This window comes from Prosopis cineraria, unplaced genomic scaffold (genome assembly GCF_029017545.1).
Source record: "Prosopis cineraria cultivar Desert tree isolate PC_DT_omini unplaced genomic scaffold, ASM2901754v1 PC3, whole genome shotgun sequence".
NCBI lineage: Eukaryota > Viridiplantae > Streptophyta > Magnoliopsida > Fabales > Fabaceae > Prosopis > Prosopis cineraria.
Genome location: NW_026555334.1, coordinates 36522514 through 36549137, shown reverse-complemented (window position 1 = coordinate 36549137; position 26624 = coordinate 36522514). Strand labels below are relative to the sequence as shown.

At 35.4% G+C, this 26624-nt stretch overlaps 3 protein-coding genes across 17 annotated transcripts; 1 reads left to right on the top strand and 2 right to left on the bottom strand.

The window, feature by feature from the left end:
• Positions 1-3708: 3708 nt before the first annotated feature.
• LOC129304530 (thioredoxin-like 1-1, chloroplastic) lies at positions 3709-6173 on the bottom strand. Of its 2 annotated transcripts, none has more exons than XM_054944215.1 (4): positions 5595-6173; positions 5231-5407; positions 4954-5118; positions 3709-4427 (listed from the first exon to the last, which is right to left on the bottom strand). In XM_054944215.1, the coding sequence occupies exons 1-4, from the start codon at positions 5874-5876 to the stop codon at positions 4197-4199; spliced, it is 855 nt and encodes a 284-aa protein (XP_054800190.1). In that variant the 5' UTR covers positions 5877-6173; the 3' UTR covers positions 3709-4196. The 2 variants fall into 2 exon arrangements, with proteins under 2 accessions (XP_054800190.1, XP_054800191.1); XM_054944216.1 differs by having other exon boundaries at positions 5231-5514; positions 5595-5704.
• Positions 6174-7209: 1036 nt separating this feature from the next.
• LOC129307319 (uncharacterized) lies at positions 7210-10259 on the top strand. 2 transcript variants are annotated; one of them, XM_054948254.1, is made up of 2 exons: positions 7210-9102; positions 9567-10259. In XM_054948254.1, exons 1-2 carry the CDS (start codon positions 7547-7549, stop codon positions 9643-9645), a joined length of 1635 nt encoding a protein of 544 aa, XP_054804229.1. In that variant the 5' UTR covers positions 7210-7546; the 3' UTR covers positions 9646-10259. The 2 variants fall into 2 exon arrangements, with proteins under 2 accessions (XP_054804229.1, XP_054804228.1); XM_054948253.1 differs by having other exon boundaries at positions 9564-10259.
• A 52-nt stretch (positions 10260-10311) lies between these two features.
• Positions 10312-19370, bottom strand: LOC129307317 (U11/U12 small nuclear ribonucleoprotein 65 kDa protein). 13 transcript variants are annotated; one of them, XM_054948245.1, is made up of 14 exons: positions 19052-19370; positions 18047-18554; positions 16867-16915; positions 16258-16494; positions 15807-15878; positions 15325-15549; positions 14232-14313; positions 13909-14100; positions 13333-13524; positions 12977-13147; positions 12437-12524; positions 11627-11685; positions 11252-11317; positions 10312-10968 (listed from the first exon to the last, which is right to left on the bottom strand). In XM_054948245.1, coding segments are annotated over exons 2-14 (1518 nt in total). In that variant the 5' UTR covers positions 18048-18554; positions 19052-19370; the 3' UTR covers positions 10312-10884. The 13 variants fall into 13 exon arrangements, with proteins under 13 accessions (XP_054804220.1, XP_054804219.1, XP_054804215.1 ...); XM_054948244.1 differs by lacking the exon at positions 16867-16915 and having other exon boundaries at positions 18047-18105; positions 18323-18554; XM_054948240.1 differs by having other exon boundaries at positions 18323-18554.
• Positions 19371-26624: the final 7254 nt, after the last annotated feature.

Sequence of the window (26624 nt, the reverse complement as noted above, 5' to 3'; positions counted from 1 at the left end):
CTCCATATTCATCTCTGCACTGTACTCGCAATTTATATCTTTAATTTTTGTACGTCCCTTAAATATTAATGAAAGAGCGTTCACTTATTGCTTTATGCAATAAATAATTTTTAAAATAATTCATGTATATTCATTCTTTTTTAAATTATATACAAATAGTGAGATGAATATGTTTATTAATTCATTTACTTACAAGGAGTGAATGTTAACCCTTTCCCATGAGAAAAGGGGTCCACACATATGTAACCACACACCCACAACCACACTACACAACTAATAATATTATTATTTATTTTTGAAAAGGGGTCACTTGACGATATAGAATTTACAGCTACCCTCTTTCAAGAAAATGTGGGATGTCATTAAACCAAGAGGTTCTTGGTATAAAAACCTTCCATACTTCAATTAGAAGTGTGCATGGAAATATGAACTTCAAAAATTAAAATCATACCATCTTCTGAAAGTATAACCGAGAATAATGTTTTATAAGTTAAAAAGCTTGTAAAGTTACGGAAATATAAACAAATTTCAGTATTACAGATTAGTAACAAGGGAATTCATAAAAAAATGATTACAATTGAATTACATATGCCTAATCGGAAGCATATGAATATCTCTGAAAAAAGTGGCACCCACGACCCAATTCATCACTAACAAGGGTGCGCGATGTCATTGTCGTACTATATGTCGCTGTCCGGCCGGTTATTTAAAGGGATTGGATCGACTTGATGGATTGGATCTTCCAACTACCACTTTCTGTTGGCATCCATTTGATCATGACCGACAGAAATTGATCATTACATTTTCAATTTATAAATTTGCGGCTTGCTTTTGCTAGAATTTTTCTATGTTTTGTGTGAGGTTTTTTGTGTCTTTATAATCTCCTGTTGATTCCTATACTTTATTTGAATTTTGTTATATGTTTCTCATCCTTATATTTTTTTTTTGATATTATATATAAGTCTTTATATTTTTATTTTTTAATATTTTAATCTAAAACATTAAAAAAAGGTATAAAAATAAAAAATTTATAATAAAACTTAAGTAAAGTATAGTGATTTAAAATTATATTTTAAAAAAAAACTTTGAAGAGGATAAATAAATTAATTAAGAGATCACAAACGGTAACACATGAGAAGAGAAATGATTGTAACTGTAATTTTTATTAATACGTTGACTTAGCTTGTATAAAGCTTGTATAAATTTTAACAACTGTTTCTTTCTAGCAGTAGTGCGTTCCGTTGGATGGACAAAGAGGTTCATTTTGTATTTGGCATATTCATAATATGAAATACTAGTTGCTCTCGTAATTAATACACGACCAGGCGATAAAGGCAAGGATTCACGAATCTATCAGACTGCAACTTAACTTTTTTTCCTCCCCAACAAAGCAATGCATGTGCACATCTAACTTAACCATTTGTCACGTGAAGGATGAAAAAGCAACACGATATTTCAACATTGGCGGTGACCGTTCTCTGACTTCTCTCTCTCTCTTCCATTATTTTCCTCTTTCAATTATTCTCTCTAATACACAAAGGCTCTGAAAGATTTGGGTCATTTTCATACTCTCTCTTGATACATTTTTTCATATTCAATTTTATTTATTTATTTATTTGTTATTTTGGTTTAATGGTATGATATTATTAATTATGACCTTAAATAAATTGCTTACTCTAATAAATTTTTAGATAGATACAATGCATCATATTATTTATGGTCTATTCAATAAAATTACAACAATCTAATGAAAAAAAATTTTGTGTATCATTATTTTTAATGACTTTATTTTTATAATTAAATATTTATTTAATTTTTACATTTTCTTCCTCTATTATCATTAATGTCATAATCAATTTATATTAATGTTGTCTAAATGCCATATTTTTTTTTGATGTATTATAAATGACGTGATACATTGAGTCTATCTAAAAATATCTTGCTATTCACCATTATAATTTAAATACTTTTGAAAATAAGATTACAATACTTATTAAAAATAACTATCAAACGGTTATTATATTTTTTTAATGTTATAATTAACCATCTCATAACATTAAACCAACATAATAATTAAATGAATGAATAAGATTAGGTATGAGGAGATGTATTGAAAGAAAATATGGAGAGATTCAAATCCAAAAGCCAAACCGACATTATGTTCAACAGACTTCTATATATACAGAGTATGCTTGCGTGTCCGTGATAATTCGGAAGCAAGTTTTGATCATCAGAGAAGCTCGCATGAAGGGTGAGAAAGAAAGGTGCAGCCAAGGATGACTTGCCGGATTCTTATATCACCAATGGATGAATCGGGCAAGTTATCTTGGGCTATGTTCTTCTTTCTGCCCTTCATGCCAGCCTTTCTTGGATGAACCTTGCTCTATATTTCACGTAAACCCAGAAGTCCTCTCTACTGATCTTCATTTCCCCCTCTCATTTCTGTCCTTAATTTATACCGTTTCTTCTTACTCGTCGAATCTCCTCTCTTGTCTTTCTCAATTAAGTTTTTGGTTCGCCCATACTTGTTGCGGAGGCCACATTTTTACCTATGTATTAATTTGAGTACTTGATTTTTTTACATCTGATGATGCAGAATAAGAACCTGTTTTCTTTTCTTTTTCTCTTTTTCTTTTCCCTTTTTTGGCCAATAATAAGTACCTATTTTCCAAACAAAGAAAATCTAGAGCGAAATTTGTTGATCTTTTTACCCTACAAGAATTAAAAAAAAATATATATATATATATATCAAGCTGAACTTAATCAATTGTCACCTAATACGGCTATAAGATTTTTTAGCTCGTTTCACTACGATTTCGTTGCCGTTAACTTCAGGGCAATTAGATTAAAATCACCATATTGAAACAAATACAAACTTGAAGAAGCCAATGAGGCTTTTCCACTAAACAAGTCACCGTACCATTCCACCTAATTACAACGAAGGAAATCGGGAAGAACTTCCTTGTAGACTCCGAGGCATTGATACCACAGATTTCGAGCCCATTAGAAAACAAGAAAAAGAAAATCACGGACGAGAGCACAATGCAAGAAGTCAAATACTAGAGATCTACATTTTCCGTGAACGCCCACGGAGATTTGAAATCTTGGAAGGGATCAAATGTTTTGACGTCTTGTAACTTTGTGGGTAGAATTGAGGCACGCCCGGTGCCACTGCAAAGCAAAGAAAGGCCACGTTTTTGTTCCGTCTTCTCCGCAGTTCCTCTGTGCTCGCAACAGCATGATTCTGTTCCCCATTTGTCCAAATATCTCCCAAAATCCACACACTTGGAAACGCCGAGCACGATTTTCATGAAGCTTCCATCCTGCTCAGCCGAATTATGTGTCACGGATGTGACTTCATTCGTACAGGAGAACCATGCAATAGCAAGAAACAATAACGTTGCTGTTTCTATCCGTTCAGAAGGCATCAATCCTGCGCATCCACAAACCTTCTGCTTTCCTTAACTGAATTCATATGTGAATCTTGTTTGCCCTCCCGCAGATATTATCTAATTTCATCCAGGCTAAGTAAAGCTGACAAGGGCCTTGTGTTGTTGGCAACAGGCCAAGCTTCAGTTAAAAAAAAAAAAAAACCAAAAAGACGCATGGCCGCTGTCAAGCCACAAATCTATCTAATTCTTTTGATTTCTAAGTTTGTTCATGGAACTGGGAGGAAAATAGAACCAGAAGAAATAATTTCCACAAAAATAGAACCAACAGAAACTAAATATTCCATTGAATAATAGATATGCATTTTTACAGCATCAGGGACTGGGAGGGATTCCGCCATGACACAAAAAGACCAACAAGGAATGATACAGCTGACCGCTTCTGAATTCTTAGAGTACAGCAGGGTTGGATCCCAAAAAAAGTAAATCCAATGGCCTGAAGCAATCTGGGGAATACAGACTAATGGACCAAAGCCTAAACTATTTGACTCCAACCTTAAATATTCATTCTCACATCCGATGCTAAATGAAGATGGCTCTGCCATTAAAAAAAACAAAAACAAAAACAAAAAACTGTACAAGGGATATGGTTAGGACCTAGGAGATGGGCTCACAAAACGGCCACATCATCTCCCAGCAGTGGTTAGGGTTATCTTTTCGGAGACATGGGAAGAAGTCGGCACCATATCGGCCTCGGCCTCAGCAGCCAACCCTTCTTGTGCAGGGGCATGCAGAGGTTGTGCATCATCACCTCCCAACTCCTCCAGTGTAGGGGACATGCATAAGTTTTGAGGCCTCCACCGGGAACTCTTGAGCAGCAGGTTCATGAACAGGTTGAATTGGTTTGGGTGTGTAGGTAAAGTTAAGATCTTTGTTGGCGGCCAAAGCTAAGAGCTCTTTCTCCTCCAACCCTTTGGCCGGGCCTAAGCTGCATCTATCTGGGGTGTGTTTGGCTACTGCTTCCTTGAACTTCTTGATCTGTAATTAAAATCAAGTATTATCAGTATTTTTAAGTTCAACGGTAGGACAGAGGGAAAACAAATAAATCCTACAAATAACATGAACCCTGGGCTCATAGCACAGGACACCAAGAATCATATATAATCTACGTTGAGAATATGGAAAAACGTGTAAACATCCAAGATTAAAATCTTGTAGCATATGTTGAATCTTCTAATTAGGTTGACAACTCTCGTCAATCAAACAATCCAAAATTGGCAAAAGGCCATTTAAAAGCACTGCCTATCAATTAATAGGCACTGAGGGTACAAAGAGCCAGATTTTTTTTTTTTTTTTAACTGAGACATGATTGTGGACACAAATTTGAACCTTAATTTATCAGGTTATGAGGAACTAACCCCTGCGTTAAGCTCAACCCATGGGTACAAATAGCTGGATTTTGAGACTCGGTGCATGTATGATGTGAAACAATAAAAACTGAAGCCGGTAACTGAACAAAATCAAGAATATGGAATGAAGAGGAGTAAGAGTGAACTACACGCACCGTCGCATTGGTACAGCTAAAGCTGCATAAACGACCTTGAGCGCCTCTGTAGAAGCGGAAGAAGGGAAGAACGTGGACGCCAAGGCTATAACTCATAGCTCTGTGCTCCTCATTATTCACCTGAAGGAATAGCACATCAGGGTTCATCTCTGCAAATTGACATATCTGCCACAATACAAAAGGAAATTCGTGAATTTGGGGTGGAAAGGGAAATCGCAAGATCTCGAAAAATCATGGGATAGATCTTTGAAACAGAACAGATTGAGAGCGAAAATACCTTTGGATGGAGGGCTTTGCAACCACCACAACCAGGAGAGTAGAAATCAACAATGACCAGCTTGTCCCCTGCGTTTAATAGGGAGTCCACAAGGTCTTGTGCCGAAGTCACCTCTCTCATGTTGGGTTGAAGTCCCTTTTCCCACCATTTTTGAGCTTTCCCGAATACGCGACCCATCTATAATTTTCCATAACAGTAAAGAAGTTACCAAGAAATGTTCCAGACAATTCCTTCGCTATTTTTATTTTCCTTTCTTTCTTTTTTTACGTTTTCAAGAACAGATTCTGAAAATTTGAAGGATTTGTAAATAGCAAGTTCCAAAACTCGTCGCCTGAGGACGACAATTAGAGTTAAGATTACTAACCTGAGTTGCGGTTGAAGCTCGAAATAGGGAAATCCCTCTGTAAGGTATGCTTTTCATGACCTGAAAGACAATCTTTCTGCCATAAAATTGACTCTGCGTCGGTGAAGATGAGGATCTGAGAACCTGAGAATTTAGTTTCAGAGAAGGGGACCTCCTCAAAGAACAAGAAACCCCAGATTTGCAGTTTAAATTCTTCGGAGCTACAGAGGTTCTGTGACAATGATGGTGCCTATGGCTATTCCAAGATGAGATCAGACTGGTCTTGCCTAAAACTTCCGCCATTTAATTTCCTCTGTTCCAGTCAAATACAACAGCAATCTAATCTGTGACTCTGATAACCGAGGAAGCAAATTGCAGAAAACCCAAACGAAAGCTTCGGGAAAGTAGCTTTATCCACAAGAAATGGCTGAGCTGAACTTTCGGCGAGAGGTGACACAGTGATTAATTCAATGCATCGCAGGAATTCGAAAACGCTTATCAACCTGTTGCGGACAACAGACCTGTATTAGTTTTGTGATCGAAATGATCAAACGGTGAGAAAGCGCGGATCAGATAGGCGCGAGGTAAATAGAGGTTGAGCTGAAGTATGTGTATATGGATATGGATAAGAAAAAACTTGGGGTCACGCAGAAGCCTAGCACATCTATGGTGAATGAGGGGCCACGTGAACATCGCAGTTTCTAATACGTGGCCTATCTTTGATACTTTCAGTTAACTTTAAATTTAGGAAACATCATAATAACTGTAAATGGATATGCTTTTGGATAAAAGCACGGCCTCTTTGCCACCTCACTGACCTTTTGTGGGTCCTTCCAACTTTTTTCTTGGATTAATCATTTGCCTAGGCCATTAGGCCCATGTCCATCACTTGGTGAACCAGCCCAAAATATGATGCGGTGAAGGGCCCCTTTTTGACCATTTCAGATACTTGTTTAACAATTTAAAAAAAAATTGTTTAACAATTTATCAAACCTTATCGCAAAGAAAAAAAAAATTGATCACACCTGAGTTGAAAAACCAAACAACTTATCATAACCAATTATAGTTGGATGGCTTAGAATAAAACTACTTTTAAACAAAGATGAGATCATTTAGATATTAATTAAAAATTATAGATATCTTCTCTTTAGCAAGAATAATTTAAGTATGGAAAAAGAAAGTAAAAAATATTTTAATAAACAAGAGTGTATATTAAAAATGTAAAAAAATACTTTCTCCGTTCAAAAATGTAAGAAATTTTTTAAGAGGTTGGATGCTAAAAAATGTAAAACATTTTTAATCTTTTAAAATATAATTATTACTTTTTTTAAAAGTATCCCTATTGATAATAACTTTATATTTATTATAAGGTGTTTAATAAGGATAAAAAAAAATAAAATTAATTTAAAAATAAGTAATTACTTTATTACGAGATAAAATTTAATTAAAAATATTTTATTTTTTTTTAAACAAAGGAAGTAACTATCAGTAACTTATTCAATTTAAATTTTAAAATATAAAAATCGGTCATAGTATCAGCATGTTATAAACAATCATAAAATTTTGCGCGGCCTTTTTTAACTACGCGCGCAGCGACAAGTGAAATGGCGTATGGTGTAATGTAAGGCATTGGAGACTAATCGATTAGGCACGAGACCTAGGTTTAGCCTTCTAGAGTTCTAGTGCTAAAGCGATCATTCATCTTGCTCTGCTCTTTTGATATTCCTGCCTCACTGCTCCGACGCATATGGAGCGGAAGCTATTGGTTCCTTTTTATTTTTTCTGCCACTCCTTACATTCTTTCAACTTCCTTTCGCTCGCCATATTTTCATGGTTTCCAGCACTTCGTTAATCTCACGTACTAGCATGTATACGCATTATTGAGCGCGCAACATTCTTGTCCTCTTCTCCCAACACTTGTGGAAGTGGAAAAGCAAAGGAAGCTCCCATTTACATACCTATATTCCTTTAATATGCAGCAGCATGGTCTCTCCCTTCCCTTCCCCAATAATTCCTTTACACGTTCAGGAATCAATGGCGCTATATATTTTCGTGGATATCGAAATCAACTTCACACCCCAATTCTTAATTCCAAGACCACGGCAATTCCTTCCTTCGCTGCTAAAGGCCACAATCTTCCCCTCTTCACAAGTTCTGCTTCTCGTGATGGAACAGCATTTTCTTCCGGTACCACTTTAGCGGAGGATAATGAAAGAATTGCTGACAATCCCGGCAAGAATCAGAGAACAGCTGAAATTCATGATGGGATTGGGGATACCCAGGGCAAGAGCTTCTGGGGTGCGGTTAGTTTAATCATTGGCACGGCCGTGGGCCCAGGAATGCTGGGCTTGCCGGCTTTGACTATGAAGTCAGGTCCATTTCCTTCAACAATCGTCATTCTTCTCTCTTGGGTCTATGTCATCTCCTCAATCATACTTGTAGCAGAGCTCAGCTTTGCTGCCATGGAAGAAGATGGGATCGAAGAGGTGAGCTTTACAGGCCTAGCAACAAAGGCATTGGGAAGGCGTTTTGGTGCATTTGTTGCTCTGGTTTACACCAGTTTGAGTTTTTCCTTGTTGGTGGCTTGTGTTGCCGGCATTGGCACCATTTTTTCTCCCTGGTTCCCATGGCTCAATGCTTCGGTTGTTCATGCCTTGTTTCCACTAGTTGTTGGAATATTGATTGTCTTTTTCCCATTTAACGCTATTGATGTTGCAAACCGGATGCTATGCTTCCTCATGCTTTTCTCTATATCTGCATTGGTTGGTGTAGGAATGCATGTGGCAAGAACTAACATAATAAGCTCCTTTGCTTATGCCTCTTGGAGCCTTTCATCAATACTTCCGATAATACCTGTGGCTGTACTTACGTTGGGATTTCATGTCATCACTCCATTCATCTGTAAGATTGTTGGGACTACTGTACATGAGGCTAGAAAAGCTATACTGATTGGTGGGACTGTTCCTTTACTCATGGTTTTGTCATGGAATTTGATAGTTTTGGGACTTGTAGGGGTTTCCACGACACCCAATTCGGGCAACTCTAATGACGCCATATCTCTTTTACTTTCAGTAAATCCATCTGCTTCATCTGCTGTTCAATGTTTTGCCTTCTCTGCTATGGCAACTAGCTTGATAGGATATGCTGTAAGCTTGCCTAAACAACTTCTTGACACGTGGGAGTTGATATCTGGAAAATCTACCGCTTCTAACGGGCATGGCTACGGAAGAGTTGGATTGGCCTTTTACTCCAGAGGATCAGGTATCGGTTGTCCAGGGAAGGTTTCGTTCAGAAGTTCAGGCGATTTTACCGTGTTAGAATCTAACACAAGACCAACCGAACAAGCATTTGAGACGTTTAAAGTGATTGTAACAGTGTTCGTCCTTGCTTTTGCAATCCTCATAGCTTCGTTCTTTCGCTCTACATTTTCAAGAGCTCTCGATTTTGCTGGGGTTTATGCCAACTGCTTTCTGTTCGGTATTATTCCTCCTGTGATGGCTCACGTACACCAATCTAAGAAGAAACTCAGGTATGGCTAAGTAGTTCAAAGAAAGACAATGGCTGTTCCTTATAATAAAACTAAGGTTTGAATGGAGGGAAAACAAGCAAATTGAGCTTTATTTTCCTACTGTAACTTCAATTTGCAGTGCAAGTTAAAAGAAACAGATCGCGCTGTTTAGGAAACGCCCTCTACCTTCGATACATGCAGATAGTTCTTTTTTCCTAGGGCTATGGATATATGCCGATGGTTGAATCCATATTTCGTAGCTCAAACAGTTTCTAGTTCCAACAGGCTGTTTGACAACTTTACAGTAAACCAGATGATAGCTCATGTCTTTGTCATGAAACTTCCATTTTTCTTTTGAAATTATTCTAACTTCGTTTAACAAACGGTAACATTCATTTTGTTTATTATTTGCCAGAGCTTGCCAATTTTAAAAACAAATTACCAGGACCATTTGCACTAACAGTAATTCTACGATTTTGCAGCAGGTCATCAGCACTTCCAGGAGGAAATGGGACCCTGCTTCTGCTTTTCATTATTGCCGTCGTTTTGGGAATTTGGCATTAGGTACAACTTTATTAAGGGGCCAAAGCATTGATTAATGCAACAACGAAAGGAAGTCATATGGCCGAAATTCAAGGTCTCATTGGGACTCACGTGTTTTTCAAATTTAATTAGTCTGTAGCCGAATCTTATGAATCCCCGTCTGTTTCCACAATCTTGTTAAAGTATATAAACAGAGGAGGTTTGATTGAAGTAGGATGCAGTTAAATGAAATACATGTCATCTCCACATTATAAAACGACTGAAGTTTTAGCTTTATTCCAACATGTATTGCTAACCTCTGGGCCTTCACCTGTAAGGGCATTCATCGTGCATTTGCTATTATCATGCCTCCTTGTACTGGAAGCTGAAAAGATTAAAGTTTAAGATCTTGGCGTGCATGAGAAAACAAGATAGATTATTGCTATCAAGGATGAGGATTGATTTGCTCCCATTAACTATTACGTGTTACTCCTATTAGGCAGAACCAGATTCAGTCCATCTTGTCGATGACTAGTTTTAGTGTCTACATAGTTCACATATAGAGTATCATCTTCTGGATTGTATTTTTGTCACTTCTGTAGATAAAATATCAGAAGGTTACCGCCCAAGATAATGCATTGCTGCGAGCCAGGAGGAAATAAAATAAGTTATCATTACATAATGCAAGTGCAAGAAAAGTTGAGAATGTTCAGCAGAATACGAGCGCGCGCACGCGAAACTGAGTTGTTGATGAGATTTCTCAATAATTAACATTTTTCAGGTAACGACGACAGAAACAGAATTGTACAATGCATCCCCTGCCTCCTTAATTTGCACTTTCCATTCATTCTCAACACCCACAAATGACAAGATATCAAAAGGGAAAATGATAGTGTTATCATTTAATGATTAACATAATCAACTCTGTTGACTTTTTTGTACAATTTATTTGATCAATCACACCTGCATGCACTAGCAGGGGTGGCCTTGCCGTGTGGCATCAACCTATCTCCTTACTGGTTGCAATCCCTAGGTTCATCACGCACGCAAATAGTCATTCTTTCCAATATCTCACTCCAGCAAGCTCGAAGCCAGCATCAAGAATAATCTTCACAATCATATATCACAACTACCTTCCTGAATGTTGGAACAGCTGTGATCAAGACATTGATCCCCTCCCAATCATTGAGGAGCATTAGCAATCTGCTATCATGTAACCAAGCGTTAAGCAACTGATGATCATCATGCGGCTCTCAAAGCACATTATCTCAAACCACAGATTTATGTTCCTTTCACAGCAGCAGTATTGCGACCAAACTGAATGATCATTGGCTTGCCTTTGAATACATACCCATTCACTAAATTCTGCACTCAATTTTAAGGTGCAATATTAATCTTGAGCAAAACAAGACAGAACAAAACAAATAAGAAATTATAATTTATCAGCATGACTCATTGAAACAGAAACACGATTTCTAATGCACAAGAACTACAAATATGACTGTAACAATCTACAAGAACTAGTCCTAAACCTGATTTTCTCATTGTGTAAACTTTGCAACCATTTGGTGACAAGAAATGAAACAAAAGAAGTGCAAAGGCAAAAGCCTACAAAACAACTGTTTGAACAAACCTAAGCAGTACTTACCAAAGCATGATGAGCCAATTCAATAGATGGAAATGTTAAAAATGCTTGACCTCTCATCCTTCCTTCCTGAAATTAAGAAAGATCAATGAATTTTGGCTCAAAATTAGATCTCCTGGATTTAACAGGAAGGTAATGTTCTATTCGGAAAAAAGAATATTTGATGTAGGGATTGCGTGTTCAATTTAATGACGAATTGCATTTCTATTTTTATTATTTTTACATTAATTAGATTAAAGAATTAGGATGAATAAAAGAATTCAACTCTCTTTCAAGCGACTCAGAATTATACTATTGGTGCACATCAGCTGCAAAATACTAACATCGAAAAATACTAATTTTCCTCCACCATAGATAAAAAGCCAACCAAGATCCTACCTGCATAAGCTTGACCTGAAGAACAGACCTTGCAGCCTCAACACTTCCAAAGAAAGACCCTGAGGAAATAAAAGAAAGATAGGGTAATGATAAGAGTTTTGATCATTATGGGATAATGGATGATTTGGGAAGTTAGAAAAGTATTAGGCACAAATATCATTCCAAATTATTTTAAATATTTTGTGTTTAATAATATTATTCAGATTATTTTTCTATTTTCTTGAGTGGCTCTTAAGTTTAGGAGTAGTGGGGGTTATGGTACTTGGATATTAAATTAGTATTTTTATTTATTTATTTATATTTTAGGTAGTTATTCCCCATTATCTTAGTTATGGATTAATGGGAGTATTTTTAAAATTATTAGTTATTTTCTGTCTATAAATATTGGAGCAAATATCATGTAGAAGGCATCTGAAAATAAAATCATTATTTTTTATAAGTGGAGATTCTCCTTTGGCTTTATTAGTTGTATGAGTTTAAGATTCTTGGTCATCTGCTACTAAAGATTTTCCTTCATCTTTGTTAATTTATGGAGTTAGATTCTGATTTCATATTTGCATAAAAAAATTTCTTTCATTTTTCTCTCTACCTATCTTGGATCCTATCAAGTAACCATACCTTGGGTCCCATTAGGTAACCATGTACTTAAAGTCTAAACAAAAATGAAATCTTGTGTGATAGTACAATAAATCTGTCAACATTTTTTCTTCAGGCTCTACAAGCCTTTGAATTGCAAGAGAGGAACTATAACGTTAACTAGCACTTCAGCAACTGAATCCATTGTAGCAAATATTAAGTGTGGAAGCTTACCAAATATGAAATAGAAATCATCAGCAATCACATCTTTGGCCAAATTTTTTATATACAACACAGGAGCTGGATTCCCAGCTGTATAGTTCTGCAAAATCCATCAGTTCAAAACCATCAGTCCCATAAGAATCCATTTTGCACCACCTAATCCTTTATAATATATCATTGTTGAATCATCAGAAATCCTAATATGACCGTCTCACTTGAAATCAACTTCAAGTTAAAACCGAAGCCACAGAAAAGCTTATTATGGGCCTCTCTACAAGACAATGGTAAATCTAGGCTACTCCAATATTACTTCAACATTTAAGGAACACAATGGAGTTCAGGACAGTGTCCAAATGTAAAAATATGCGGCAAATATCTTAAACCACTGCAGAACATGAAAAGAAGTTGTATCAGGCTCATCCATTAATTGATAGCAACAAACAATGATTATGAGTGTAATAAAACACTTTTGATCCAATAGCAGATACTGAATTAATTAATCACTTGTTTCCATTGTGTTCATGTAATAGCCGATATATTCTAAATCCATACCTTAAACATTGGAAGAGACAAAATTTCCTCTGGAGGTAACTTTCCACTCTCTAATTCTTCCAGAGTCAAAAATTTTTTAGGATCTGAAATCTCTTTTTCTGCCTCCATTAGCTCCTCTGTTGTGTCAACATCTTTATGTTCATTCTGTATTGCTTTAGGAGCAATTCTAATCTTCGAAAACATCAAGAAGAAAAAATATCAATGTACAATATCAAATCTAAGTAACATCACACTATTCATAAGCTATGAATAATGCGACTCACCAAAGACTCTGTGCAGGCATAGGCCCCACATTCTAGTTAAGATAAACAAAAAGATAACTTCATCCTGCAACCTATCACGTGAAAATTAAATACCTGTAAGACAGGGTTCTTCTTTTTAATCATTGGAATTTCTTTAGGAACCAACGTGGCTGGTTTTAATCCAACAGCTTCATGAGCTACATCTTTATCAACGCCAGGGCCAATAATGGTTTCATGTCTAGCACGTTTTTGTCCAGACTTTGCTACTCTTGCCACAGCTGTAGAACCCAGTTTCCCATCAACCTCCTAAAAAATTTATATCAGTTTTCTTGATGATAAAAGAATTATATGAAAAAGCATACCAAACTAGCTTCAAATATTTGTTATCTGACACCCATTTACAAATAATTCAAGATTTGCTAATAATTTTCTCAATTTGTGCACAACAAAAACATGGTGTCTGAGTATAATTTGTATTGACGGAAAGGTCTCACAGTAGTCAGAACAATATACATTAAAGAAAAGCATGTTAATTAAATTTGTAAGGGATAATGAACAAAAATTTAACACTTTGCATCAATTTGTAAAGGGATAATGAACAATATACACTATCACGATTATACATGTGATCAATAAATAACAGACATGTGCCCCACAGCCTAATGTTTTAAAAAGAATCGGTAGTCTTACATCATCTGAAGAATCCATCTCCGATTCACTGCAAGAGACATCTGCAGTCTGAGGTTTCATGATTATAGAGGGGGGAGGAGGAGGTGAAGGTGGCGGTGGCGGTGGTGCTGGTACTTGTGCAGGCAGAGGTGGAGTGGGCAGTGCCATACGAAATGGAGCTGGAATGTTCATTTTGTTCATTAGGTGCAGCACCTATATTAGAGAGGTACAACAAATGAGTTCATTAATGTTAGATCAGTACAGTTTAGGCGCACAAAAATGCTACAGAAGCAGAGAAAGAGAAACCAATAAATTCTAGAAGCCTCATTTAGTATTTAAACAACCTGAGTATAAAAGCGGGGAACAGCAATGAGTGCATTTACAATGTTTGTCAGTATATTTCCATCAGGTGGTGGGTAAGCATACCTGTGAAACATATTTCATTACGCTATAATGCATGGAAATGAGATAAAAATATTCTAATCTTTAATGATGAATTCAAATTTCAAATTCAAATAGCAAAGACCCGTTAACTTCCATTGATATTTCCAATTATAAATAACACCGCTACATAACATGCACATCAAACCATCTTCAACCCATTCATTTATCTTAGTAGTGCACTGCAAAAAAATACTTAATCCAACATTTCCACCCTAAATCTAGGGGCCCATTTAGTAAGCAAAATTAAATTCAACAGAAAAGACAATAGAGCGATATAAGAGATTTCATTGATGAGAAATATTTCCTGTGCACGTTACAAATGACAGGTAATAGAAAGAGATAGTTGCTGTTAAATAATGATAACACAGCATACTTATATTACTTGACTCAATTGCATGCAAAGGAAAGAAATCAGTTTCTCTTGCACAAGCCAAACATGGCATAACATTTCATGGGAAAAAAATAATTGCGAGAAATCTGAGTCTTTTGCCCTTTCTTTTTCTTTTTGTGGGCTGGGGGTGGGTAAATACAAGAAAAGAACAAATGCTATATCAGACAGTATATGCAGACTGCAACAACATTTTGCTTCGTCTAAATTGGGCATTAATTGCATGAAAAAAGAGGTCAGGAGCCCAATATTTCCCTTGAACTGCAATTTAAAGCAGGACCAAAATTAAAGAAAAACAGAGGAGAAAACAAGAAAATGTTCCTCGTGTCAAGAGCCAAGAAACTCTCACATGATCACCAAAATTCCAGTGTATTTCCCATGCATATGTTACTCTACCTTCATTCCCTATATATTTCTACAAGCCTAACCAACTTATTGTACAAATCCTCGTGCTCCCCCCTGTGTCCCTCACTCGCCATAGTTCCATGCAGTCATATAACAAATCATATGGTCATATGGTCAAATTGCCCTACACACTCGGCCAGTGGATGGGTATCCCTATGTCAACAAAAAAGTTAAGAATGCAGCGACAAGAAGCAGCATACTCAAGGTGAGGAGGAAATGGGTAGTCAACACCCAGTCTTGCAGCAATTGGTTCAGAAGGAAGGACTCCTGATTTATAACTGTCATTAAGAGGCTTGGAAACAGTAGCATTTTTCACCACTGATGATTTAGAATCCTTCCCCAGCTGAGATCCTCTGCTTTTTTCACTGTTCTCCATTGAGGTACTAGCTCTCTCTGCTGATAAGACTTTACCAAGAAATCTCAACCTGACAACCAACAAGAAAACAAGAATACAACACATTAAATTAATAGAAGAGGTTTAGTTTTAAATATTCATAAAAAAGTTAAACTTATTTCCATTTGCTGATAAAGATTTTCTTTTTGTGTGACTAAATCAGGAAGCAAATGAAAAAAAGAATAGCAATTAAATGCTTATTTTAAACCAACCCCACGTTTTCAAATATGACATCGGTATTATCAATTGACAGTGCTTTAGAGGGAAAAAACATAAGATTTAAAGTACCCATTAAGTTGATGATGTGCTTGTGAAGCCAGCAGGTCATTTTTAAAATCCACAAAAGCACAGTTCCTCAACCTGCACTGGACCAAGCAATGAAACAACTACTATGATGTATGTATGATTCGACAGTACAAATGCATAAAATAAATTGGGACAAAAAATATAGTTATACAATGGGCAGTTAACTGTCCCGTGCTATCAATCCAACAAACAACATTTACAAGTGACTTGAAGTTGTCATCAAGAAAATAACATGAGTTACAAGAACTAATGTATATCAACAAGAATGGCCTAGAAAAGGAAGATGCAGAGTTTTAGAAGATAGAATTTTCATCTTGGATGTTGGTATTGCACCATCAAAGAAGCTGTCTTGGAACTCTGTAGCCATTTATGATCTTAGTTAAATTGTAAGCAGAAAAACTTGAGAAAATTCTAATTCCAAGCACTTAAATACCTCCCACTACAGCAAGGACGAACAGACGAAGCACCAAAATGGGCTAACAGTCGAGAAAGGGTTTCATGAGGTATAGCTTCAGGCAGGTGCTTAATTAAAAGGGTGACTGGGGACTCCACTGCCGAAGGCTTTGAATCTGCTGTTTCTGTGTCTTGAAATCCAAACTGATCCATGTTGGCAGCGGATGGAGAGAGGGTTGTCAGCCAGAAAATGTCAATAATGGTCACTTTCTCTTCCCTAACTTCAGAGATGGACAATACATTAGACAAAAAGGACTTGAAGAAAGTATAATAACAGAACAAAAAGCGTTTATATATACATATAGAATCTTCAACAACAACAACATATAGAATCTTCATCCATGTAAAATAATTTAATTTGCAGTTCACGTTCCTATCATTCTTATGTACCAGGGGAGCATAAAATAGAGCAAACATTATATCTTCAGCATCACGGATGAAGGATTGACTATAAGCGTATCCACAGCAGGTATATAACAAAAATCATGAACCAGCTCAAAAGGGCAATTTCATGTTCAAATCCCATCTGACTTTATTTAAAGATTATTGTCCCAATTAAATATCATATTATATTTACTTATTGACTCACCAACACCAATCTTGCCTGAAATGTAAGAAAGCAATATCGAATGGCAGCACTGGGGGCAAAGTTCATAACAGAAAAGAAAAGGTCATTAAAGATGTCAATCAGAAGATAATGTAACATAAGAAATGAGACTTTTTCACAAACTCTCATACACAACAAGATGAATAGAAACACCAGGACACTTTCAAAGAAGTGACTTTCAGACGCCAAAGTTGATCCCAACATGAATACTTTGAGCAAAAACCTCAAGCCTAATGGAACTGGTCAATCATTTTTCTCCAGCCATCAGTGTAAAATTTATCACAGTTACACCTACAATTGGTTGCACTTACAGACCGTACGTCCAATATCCTAATACAAAATCAAAATCAGAATTTGCTACAATGAATCTTTAAGTTTCATATTGAATAATATAAAACCTAGTTTGTTTGAGAAAGAAGACATTCTTTTTTAGGTATCAGAAATGAGGAGCAGCAGCTAGGGCTACACAAATACAGGGTTGGTCCAGGTTTAGCTTCAACCTAAGGTCCAGTCTAAAATCACCACGGGTTATAATTGGCAGTCCAGTCTAGTATAAACCCCATGGTGGACTGGACGGGGCTTAGTCTATCGAGTTGAAGATTGGTCTGCCAAAGTATAATTTTTTTAAATCTGAATGCTAAGTGACATTATTAATGATAGAGCACAATGGCGTCTTGCAATCCATGTAGCCGACCCCACCTAGTGGGATAAAGGCTTGTTGTTATTGTTGTTGATGTTGAATGCTAAGTGACATTCAAGAAGATTAAGAAGAGCATGTAGAGAATTTAGGGCTGCATATGGGCAGGGTTGGGTATGGGTGGGCCCAACCCAAAGGTTGAACAGGCTGCAAAATGCAGTCCACTACCCAGCCCTACCCACAAAAAACCCTAACATTCCAGGCTAGGCACCTTCAAGCTGCCCTGCCTATCATTTGTGAAGAAAATTTCACTAAATCAATCCTACTAGACATCATTTTAAAAAAGCAAATATATTTAATAATTCAATCCAAAATAACACCCATACTCCATAAATCCACATCATAAAATTACAAATCTCTAACTCGAAATGTAAAAACTACCATAAGTCTTGGCACAGAACAATATCCATAATTCAACAACTTTAATAGCATAATAGAACCACAAATTAGAATAATAGAACCAACTTTAAATGGAAGCTTGATCCTGCACACTTTCTCTTTGCCCTGACTGAATCAATTGGCATCTAAATGACCATAATAGCATAATAGAACCACAAATTAGATAATAAAACAACACAAGGTAGTAAGAACATCAGTCATCCATGAAAGAAACTTTAATAGGCATTAGGCAGTAAGCATGATTCAAATTCAGAATATTAAAAGAGCCCATTTCTAAAGAAACAGATTGCGCAGATAGCTAGGGCTGTGCAAAGGTAGAATCGAGTAGGGCAGCCCCCTAACCCAATGCCAAGCCGTAAATATCTTCAGGCAAAAAAGCCATGCCCACAGCCCGACTCTACTCGAAAGATGCAATTGGAGGGGCCAGGCAGGCAGGGTCGGGCACCTTGGGCTGCATGTCCGGTGCTGCCGTTTTTTGGGCACTTGAAAGTTTTTTGTTGAACCAAACTATATTAAGATTGGCTTCATAGTAGCCCCTAATAAAACCAATAATAAATGATGGGCTCAAAGTAACCTGGAAAAGAAATATAAATGAGACAAATAGTGAATTGCTCCATCAGAACAGACCTAAATAAAATCTAATTCACCAAAATAAAAAGAGATTTCCTCCATCAAGCGAATAAACTGAAACACAATACGTCCATGAACACTAAACAATTTAAACATAAATTATAAAGTCTATAATAGCAAATTCCCAGTCCCCACACAAGATAGGCATAGAACAATAACACGTCCAGAGGTCCAGTCATCCATAATTCAAACAGAAACTTAATCCTAAAAAAAAAAAGTCCAACATAAATGAGACAAATAGTGAATTGCCAATGCCATTCCTCCGTCCAGGCTTAAACATCAATAGCCATGGATAATTTCAAACAAAACAGCAGTAAAATACAAATCATTTTGATTTTAACCAAAAGAAAATAAAAACAAAGATCTGACAAAGAAAAGAAACAAACCAGCAGGCAGCAGCAAGCCAACGACAAGCAAAGATGAACTATGGAGACCACGTACCTAAGCTTCGAAGAGACGAGCCAACGAGCTAAGGCGACTGGAGACGAACTGGAGCAAAAGAGAGTGGCGACCGGAGATGGAGGAAGCTTGAAGAAGGAGTGGCTACCAACCCTCGTCGGAAAGAGTGACGACCGGAGACGAGCTGGAGCGACAGATCACAGAGAGCGAGACACTGGAGGCAAGACGAGGTCGAGCGAGAGAGAGGGAGGACAAGCCCGACGAGCTAGTTCGCCGGAGGCACTTTCGCTGAGGCAATAAAAGATTCGAGACGCAGATCGAATGAGCAAGTCTGGTGGTCACCCTTTGGTGTTTCAATTTCAGATTCGAGCTAGTGTGTGCTTGGTTGTCAAAAGATAATTTGCTCAAAACTCTTTTAATAAAAGTAAAAATTAATTATTATAATAAAATTTATACTTAAATATATTTTTTTAAAAAAATTATTTAAATTATAATAATAACATATGTTTTTAAATATACAATTATAAAAAAAATATTGATTTGTGATGAGTTATTATTTTTATTATATAAATGTAATAAATTAAAAAGTTTTTAAAAACGTGATAAATAACATAAAATTTGATACAGTAAAATTTTCTACATATCAAGAGCCAATTTAAGAGTTTCTTAATATTTTATTATATTTATTTTTTTAACCTAGTATAATATAATTAGACCAACATGAAATCAAAAAAATTATGTGAATACTTATTAATATAATTTTTGTTTAAAAAAAAGTATTATTTGTAGACATAAGAAGAATAAAAAAGGTTGAATAGAGATGAATAAAAAAGAAAAGGGAAGAAGAGAAATATAGAGGAAAAGGAATAGTATGATAAAATAAAAAATTAAATATACATTTAATTCTATTATTTAATATACAAATTTAAATGTAAGTTTTAAAAACTCCCAAAAGTCACATTGTCAAAATCCATATTGATCCACTTTTAGGAAGCACATTTAAAAAATAAATAACTTTCTACATCTCAAAAGTGAAAAAATACTTTTAAAATGTAAAAAGTTAACAAGCCAAACAAACCCTTAGGCTACAATGCATATACTTTAATATTTTTATTTTTAAAAATATAAGATGTGATATATTTTTCACATGTGAATATATATTTATAAAAAATATTAAAATATAGTTTTAATTTATCAAATATTCAAAATAGCATACATATATGACCCTATAAAATGATATCAAGCAAAATATAATTATTGCTTGTACTTTTATTCTATCTATATTTAATTGTCTATTGTACAATTTCTACTAATAATTGCAATTTAAATGTCAAAAGATTATATTATTATGTTTTTATAATTAAAAAATATAATTTTTATCTTTTTATTATATCTAAAACTTATTTTTTTAGGAAAATCTAATCTTTGATTTTAAAAGCAAATCATAAAAATCTATTAAGAATAAAAAATATTATTATCACAATATTTAACAAAATTTAATCTCTTAAAAAAAGTCTTGAAGTATTAGCTTTAAAGTACAATCTTGCAATTTAAAGGTATTGAATACATATTGAAAATTAAAAAAATTCAATACTCTACACATATCTATTAAAGAAGTATCGATGAATATTGATATTGGACATGCTATCAATACAGATACATGAGATAATTTAAAGTATCAATACTTAATAGGAGTTAGGTAGGTCTTCTTAGGGTTTTAATATTTTAATTTTTCATTTATGCCCCTATCAATCTACAAAATGACATTGTACATTATTTTTTTAAAAAAATTAACTATATCTCGAGTTGGGCAGGGTTAATTGGTTGGATGCCCTAACCTTAAACCCTACCCATCTTGAAGATTGGGCTGAGCTCAACCATGTCTAACCAATCTTGAGCAATTTTTTTTAAGCTCGAGCCAAATATTTTTTCCTCGAGTCATGCCAGGCATAATGGGCTATTGGCTATCTTGCACAACCTTATAGATAGCTATAAACTCCGTAGACATGGATATCTAAAGAAAGATACTATTTCCATGAGCCAATCATCTTATGATGTTTAATCCTAGCCTATTGTAATTATTTTCTATATAACATAACTAACAAAAGATGCTACCCATTTTAAAGAATTTAATACGTATAAGATTAATATTACACAAAATAAATGAGTGAAGTTTCTTAACAATTTTGGTAATGAAAGCATGTATTTCATATTTCATTTCACTTAAAGGCTTTAACTTGATTGTATGTTTTATAGTTCATTTATTAGAGACTTATGCCCAACCCAAAATTAAAAGACTTTAACTCGATTGTATATTTTCTAGTTCATTCACAAGTTAACCAAAAACCTTTTGAAATTTCTCAAGACATATGCCCTGTCCTAAACTTACAAGGTTTATTAAAGACATGCTAAAACAACAAATTCAACTACTATCAACAACATTTTTTAACAAGAGAAGTTGAAAGAAAGAGAGAGATGGAATTATAGGCTCAATCACAGGTCAAATTGAGAAGGGGGGATGCAAGTCAAAGTTGCAGAGCACAACACTACTCGCCAAGCTTAGCTAATGCTTTGATCTTCACATACAGTCAAACTCGCAAACAATAGAGGGGAGAGAGTAAAGGCTAGAGAAATAGAAGTCACATGCTCTGCTTGGCTAATAATAAGGGTTAAGAGATAGGAGGGAAGGGGAAGATCAAAGTTTCTAAATGAGAGGATGAGGCACAATCACATGTCGAAGAGGGGACGAGAGAGTAGAGAGTAACTGATGGTGTGGGGTTGAAAGGGAAATGAATTCAAAAATGGGAATAGGGAATAAAAGAAAACCTAACCCTTACGGCCTCCCTTAATCAAGTCAATAAGTTGGCAAAATTTTTTTTAAAAATAATATGTAAAGTATATATTCTTGGGCAGGGCTAAACAAGCAACACAATATTCCTTGCCTATTGCCCACCCTGCCTACACATTAGCTTGATCAAAACATGCCTAAAACAAGTCAAATAGTTTTTTAAAAATAAAATAAAGCTACTAATTCAAGGACAAATAAAAGCTCTATTATCCATATCTTAAAAATAAAATAAAATAAAACACCAGGTTAAACTAGACTAAATGGTTCTTAGGGTTGGCTTCGTACCTGGTTTGACCCAATAAGCCAAACCAATCTAGTCTAAAACATTCTCACTCTATAAACACAATTAATAAATGAAATTCATAGTAATCAGAGGATTAGCTCGGAAAGTGATTATCAAAGTTTAATCCAAAAGTAAGGGATCTCAAGTTTTCTAAATAGAAACAAGTTAAAATCAATCAAAATCTTTCATATCAGAGTAAAAATAAGTTTCAAAAGTATGAGATACCTCAAAGGAGTAAAAGAAGTCAAAAACAGTTGAAAAACAAAACATGTGCTGTGATTCAGAGCCATGCACCATGGCTCGTGCATGCTACACTGCCGCTTGCTGCTCTCTGTGCCACACGTAGTGGCTCAGGTGCCATGCGCCGCAGCGTGTTGCACGAAATTTTCACTAGTTAGGAAAACTTTTGACTCGCCCTGATTCTCCATCCGACGTCCGAATGACATGATTTAAGTGTCTACAAAAAGCTCTTTACATTAGCTAGCTAATGGCATAGGTTTCACTTTCAAAACAAGTCACACTAGGAAATTTGATACTTAAACACATTTTAACCATTTTTCAACACTTTTACACAAAAATGGGTGTCTAAAACCCTCAACAAATATCAAAAGCTTTTCCTAACACCTGAACCATGTCCAATGGACCTAGGACTACTAGTATAACACGTCACAAGCATCGAAACATCAGTATAACTAAAATTCACTCCTCAACCCCAATTTACCAAAAATAAAAGGGGAGGTAATTTACCATTGCATTTAACTAAAATCATTCAAAACATGCTCAAATCTCCATTTCTACACTTGCACTAGTATTTTAACCCTATAAACACAGACACATACACACACACACATACCCCAACATACACAAAGGGTAAGAGCTCAAAATACAATTCTAACGTTTCCAACAACCAAAATAGTAAAAGTGTGGTAATATGCATCTTAGAATTGACAATTCATATACCATTACACAATTAAAGCTAAACTAGATGCATACAATAGGAATATGCTAATTTCTCACCTCTTTAATCCTTTCCCTCTCAACACCAAAGTTAGAGCTTGAAAAGTATTAAATAAGAGGGGTGAGTCTAGCCACTCAGTAATCAAGGTTAAACCTACCCTATGCAGTTATATAACAATTACAAAACAAATACATGCATAAGGAGATCAAATATGTAAAATAAGTCCACATATATCACAATTTATCATTTATTACTCTATAGCTTCTTTACTCACATAACTAGGTGCATTGTCACCATATTCTCATATATGTGACATAACCCATACTCTTACGACCTGCCACTACTTAGCACGTGTAACACATCATGTATTTATTAAGGCAATGATCAACCAACCTTATATCCTTCTTATTTTCTCTGACTGAAATCATAAGTGATAATACTAATTAGGGCTTCGTCCGTGTGACTGGACTACCTAAGCTCACCAATTGTGAGGTGTGACCCAGTCAAAGATCACAAGACTCACTCTTAGACTGCGACTTCTCCCATTCTCGAACCCCTGGGGTGTCTTATATCCTAAACTATTCTCCTCATTAAACCAGTGGAGATAGTTCCAGTCCTTCGACAAATTATGAGACAATCCCTCGATACACAGTGAGACAAGGCTATAGCCACCGTACACTGAAGGGCAGCCCAAACACTATATGGATTTTTCTCTACTCTCAATCCTTAGGCGAACTCTCTCCACTGATTATGCCATAATCAATACTCACTTGTGTTTACATTTCGCTTTCATTTACTCACCATTACAACAACCATGTTAGGCTCACAACCTTGCGCTACCCAAGTGTGTATTCTCATCATTTTCTCAAATTCATTTCATTACTAACACACAAATACCTCTACACATTATCACATTCATTTTTTTCAAAAGTATAAGCAATTTCATAGTAAAATCCTCTTGATTTTGCATTTTGCATTTTCAAGCTAAAAATAGCTTTTTCATGCACTCAATGAAACTAATACACATAGTGTTTACTTTAACAATCCATTTCGTACATGTAACATTCACAATTAGTATTTATCAACCAATTAACCATCAATTAATATACAACTACCCAGAGTAGAGTTTTTCCTCGATTACCTCAAACCTTTGAGAGGTCAAAAGTTTACTCCTCAATCAACTAGCTTTCAAGTTTGAATTTCCACTCCAATAGGTGACCAAGAGCTAAAACTATAATCAACCAAGTTGAATTCCATCAACATAATAAACTTAAACATTTAAACCCTCGATCTCTACTTCTAAATTAGGCAACCTTCACTTTACTAGAGGTGGAGCCTAACTATTGGGTTTAATAATTACCTTTAGCTCCTAATAGCATTAATGAGCCATTAAATTCTCATTAATGACATCATAAACTTCCAACCACCCATAATAATGGTGCCCAACAACCCAAAACACTAAAACTTATTATACTTAAGTTTAGATACTCTAATTTATCCCTATTAACTCCATTTGAGTCAATAAATTTAGACCCATAACCTATATGGACCGAAATCCCACTTCCATTATCAAGCCCTAACCATAAACTCATAAATGTAAAAAAAAAATGGGGAGATTAATGAGTATGATACTTATATTGGGTATTTGTCGCCTTCAAAATACTCTCAAAGTCGTTCACAAGTAAACCCTAATAGAGCATTAGTGCGTCCTTTCTTTCTTTCTTTCCTCTTCTCTCTATTTCTGTCTCATTTCATGTATGATAAACTGTAAAAAATGGCCATACACCGCGGCGGACGCACAACGCGTTGCGGTGCATGGCACAAAGAGGTTCTCCCTTGCTCAAAAATGGTTGTGCGCTTTGGCGAATGATCTACGCGTTGCAGCGTATAGCACAGCAACTTCAACTCTCTCTTTTCTTCTCCTTTCGATGCTTAGGTAGCCTGCCTTGATACCGAACCCATAACTAGGGTTGAAATACCACCAAATATGATTATTAGACCTTTCTAGCTACATACCACTTTAACTTACTTAATTACCCTAATTAGTTTTAATTAATTAGGGAATTAAATACATAGTCTATCTAAGTACATTACTAGGATGATTTTTCTTAGATTGGGTTAGACCAGGTCATGTTGAGTCAAACTGGGTTGTACTAGACTGTCGGGTTATTTCATAGCCTTAAACAATGAAGTAGCACTAGATGAGCAAGGAAACAAGTTTTAACAAGGATTTGCTCTAGAGCTAAACATGCAAGCCAATACTTAGCATGTAAACAAAGTATAATACGGACAATCAAGTGATAAAACACAATAAGCTTGCACAAAGGGGTCTATAATAATTGGGAGAAATATGGAGGAATAGTGATGTCTTATATGTATTAGCAGATACGGCAAAAAATATAGATCTGAGTGGAATACTAGTTTAGGGATCATATTAACTGAGCCTCCTATACATAGACATGAATGGTAGATGCACATATATTAAAGTAGACTGTAACTCTTCCAACTCTAATAGGATAAAAGACGATTATACGACTCGAAGCATGTAAGGTTGCCCTTACTAAAACACCATTAACTCTTAAAATTAAGGTAATTAAGGGCTTAACCCCAAAAATAATTACCAAGTTTGTAAAATATTAAAATAGGGAACTTGAGTTTCACAATTCAAAATATTCCCATACACTTTCAATATATTCAAATTAGAGTTTAAAACATGTGCGGAAGCATGAAAGTTGAAGAAAGGTTTAATACATTTGCTTATAAACACTAAAACAGTGAACTGTGCAAAAAGCAGCTCATGTGCCGTAGATTATTGTAGGTACTCTAAGATGTGTATGCCCTTATGCCACACGCCGAGGTATAAGGCACCATGCATTACTGCATATTGTATGAAATTTGATAACAAATTTTACTGCTATATGACAACACCCGAGACAAACTTTCGATGCGTCCTATTTTTCTATCTAACGTTCTATTGATGTGATCTAAGTATCTATAGAAAGCTTTTTCCTAACTCTAGCTAATGACATAAGTCTCACAATCAACTCATTTTTCTATCAAAAGTTGAAAATCCTTTTAAAATTTACTTCTTTTCCATAAAAACTCATAACATAATTGCCAAAAGCATAAAACAACATTTAGACCATACTCAATGAACCATTTTAAACTCGTGCAACACACCACAGTCATTCCAAAAACACACATTACACAAACTTATTACTCAACCCCTTGATTAACAACAACAAGAAGGGGGAAATAATTTGTATAAAATCATTATCATCCAAAACAACATAAATGCACTTTATCCTACTTGCACTAGTATTTTCAGCCCTATTAAAGCTTTATAGCCATGTATCAATAGCTCACCAGATAGTCTCAACTATAATGCAAGTAGCCAAAAGAATGATCTGAACTCTTAGTTGGCAAATTAACATGTTAAATACACATCAAGATAAATCTAGATGCCTACTGTTAGTATTTACACACAATCCTAGGCCTCAGATCATTTTTCCTTGATCCTAATCTG

Coding starts and splice junctions, on each gene's coding strand:
- LOC129304530 (XM_054944215.1), bottom strand. CDS start 5,876: ATGGCGGAAGTTTTAGGCAAGACCAGTCTGATCTCATCTTGGAATAGC. Junction 5,119..5,230: donor GCAAAGCCCTCCATCCAAAG/GTATTTTCGCTC, acceptor GTATTGTGGCAG/ATATGTCAATTTGCAGAGAT. Junction 4,428..4,953: donor TTAGCTGTACCAATGCGACG/GTGCGTGTAGTT, acceptor TTTTAATTACAG/ATCAAGAAGTTCAAGGAAGC.
- LOC129307317 (XM_054948239.1), bottom strand. CDS start 16,694: ATGTTTGCTCTATTTTATGCTCCCCTGGTACATAAGAATGATAGGAAC. Junction 12,525..12,976: donor TGTCTCTTCCAATGTTTAAG/GTATGGATTTAG, acceptor TGGATTTTGCAG/AACTATACAGCTGGGAATCC. Junction 10,969..11,251: donor AATTGGCTCATCATGCTTTG/GTAAGTACTGCT, acceptor AATTGAGTGCAG/AATTTAGTGAATGGGTATGT.
- LOC129307319 (XM_054948253.1), top strand. CDS start 7,547: ATGCAGCAGCATGGTCTCTCCCTTCCCTTCCCCAATAATTCCTTTACA. Junction 9,103..9,563: donor CAATCTAAGAAGAAACTCAG/GTATGGCTAAGT, acceptor ACGATTTTGCAG/CAGGTCATCAGCACTTCCAG.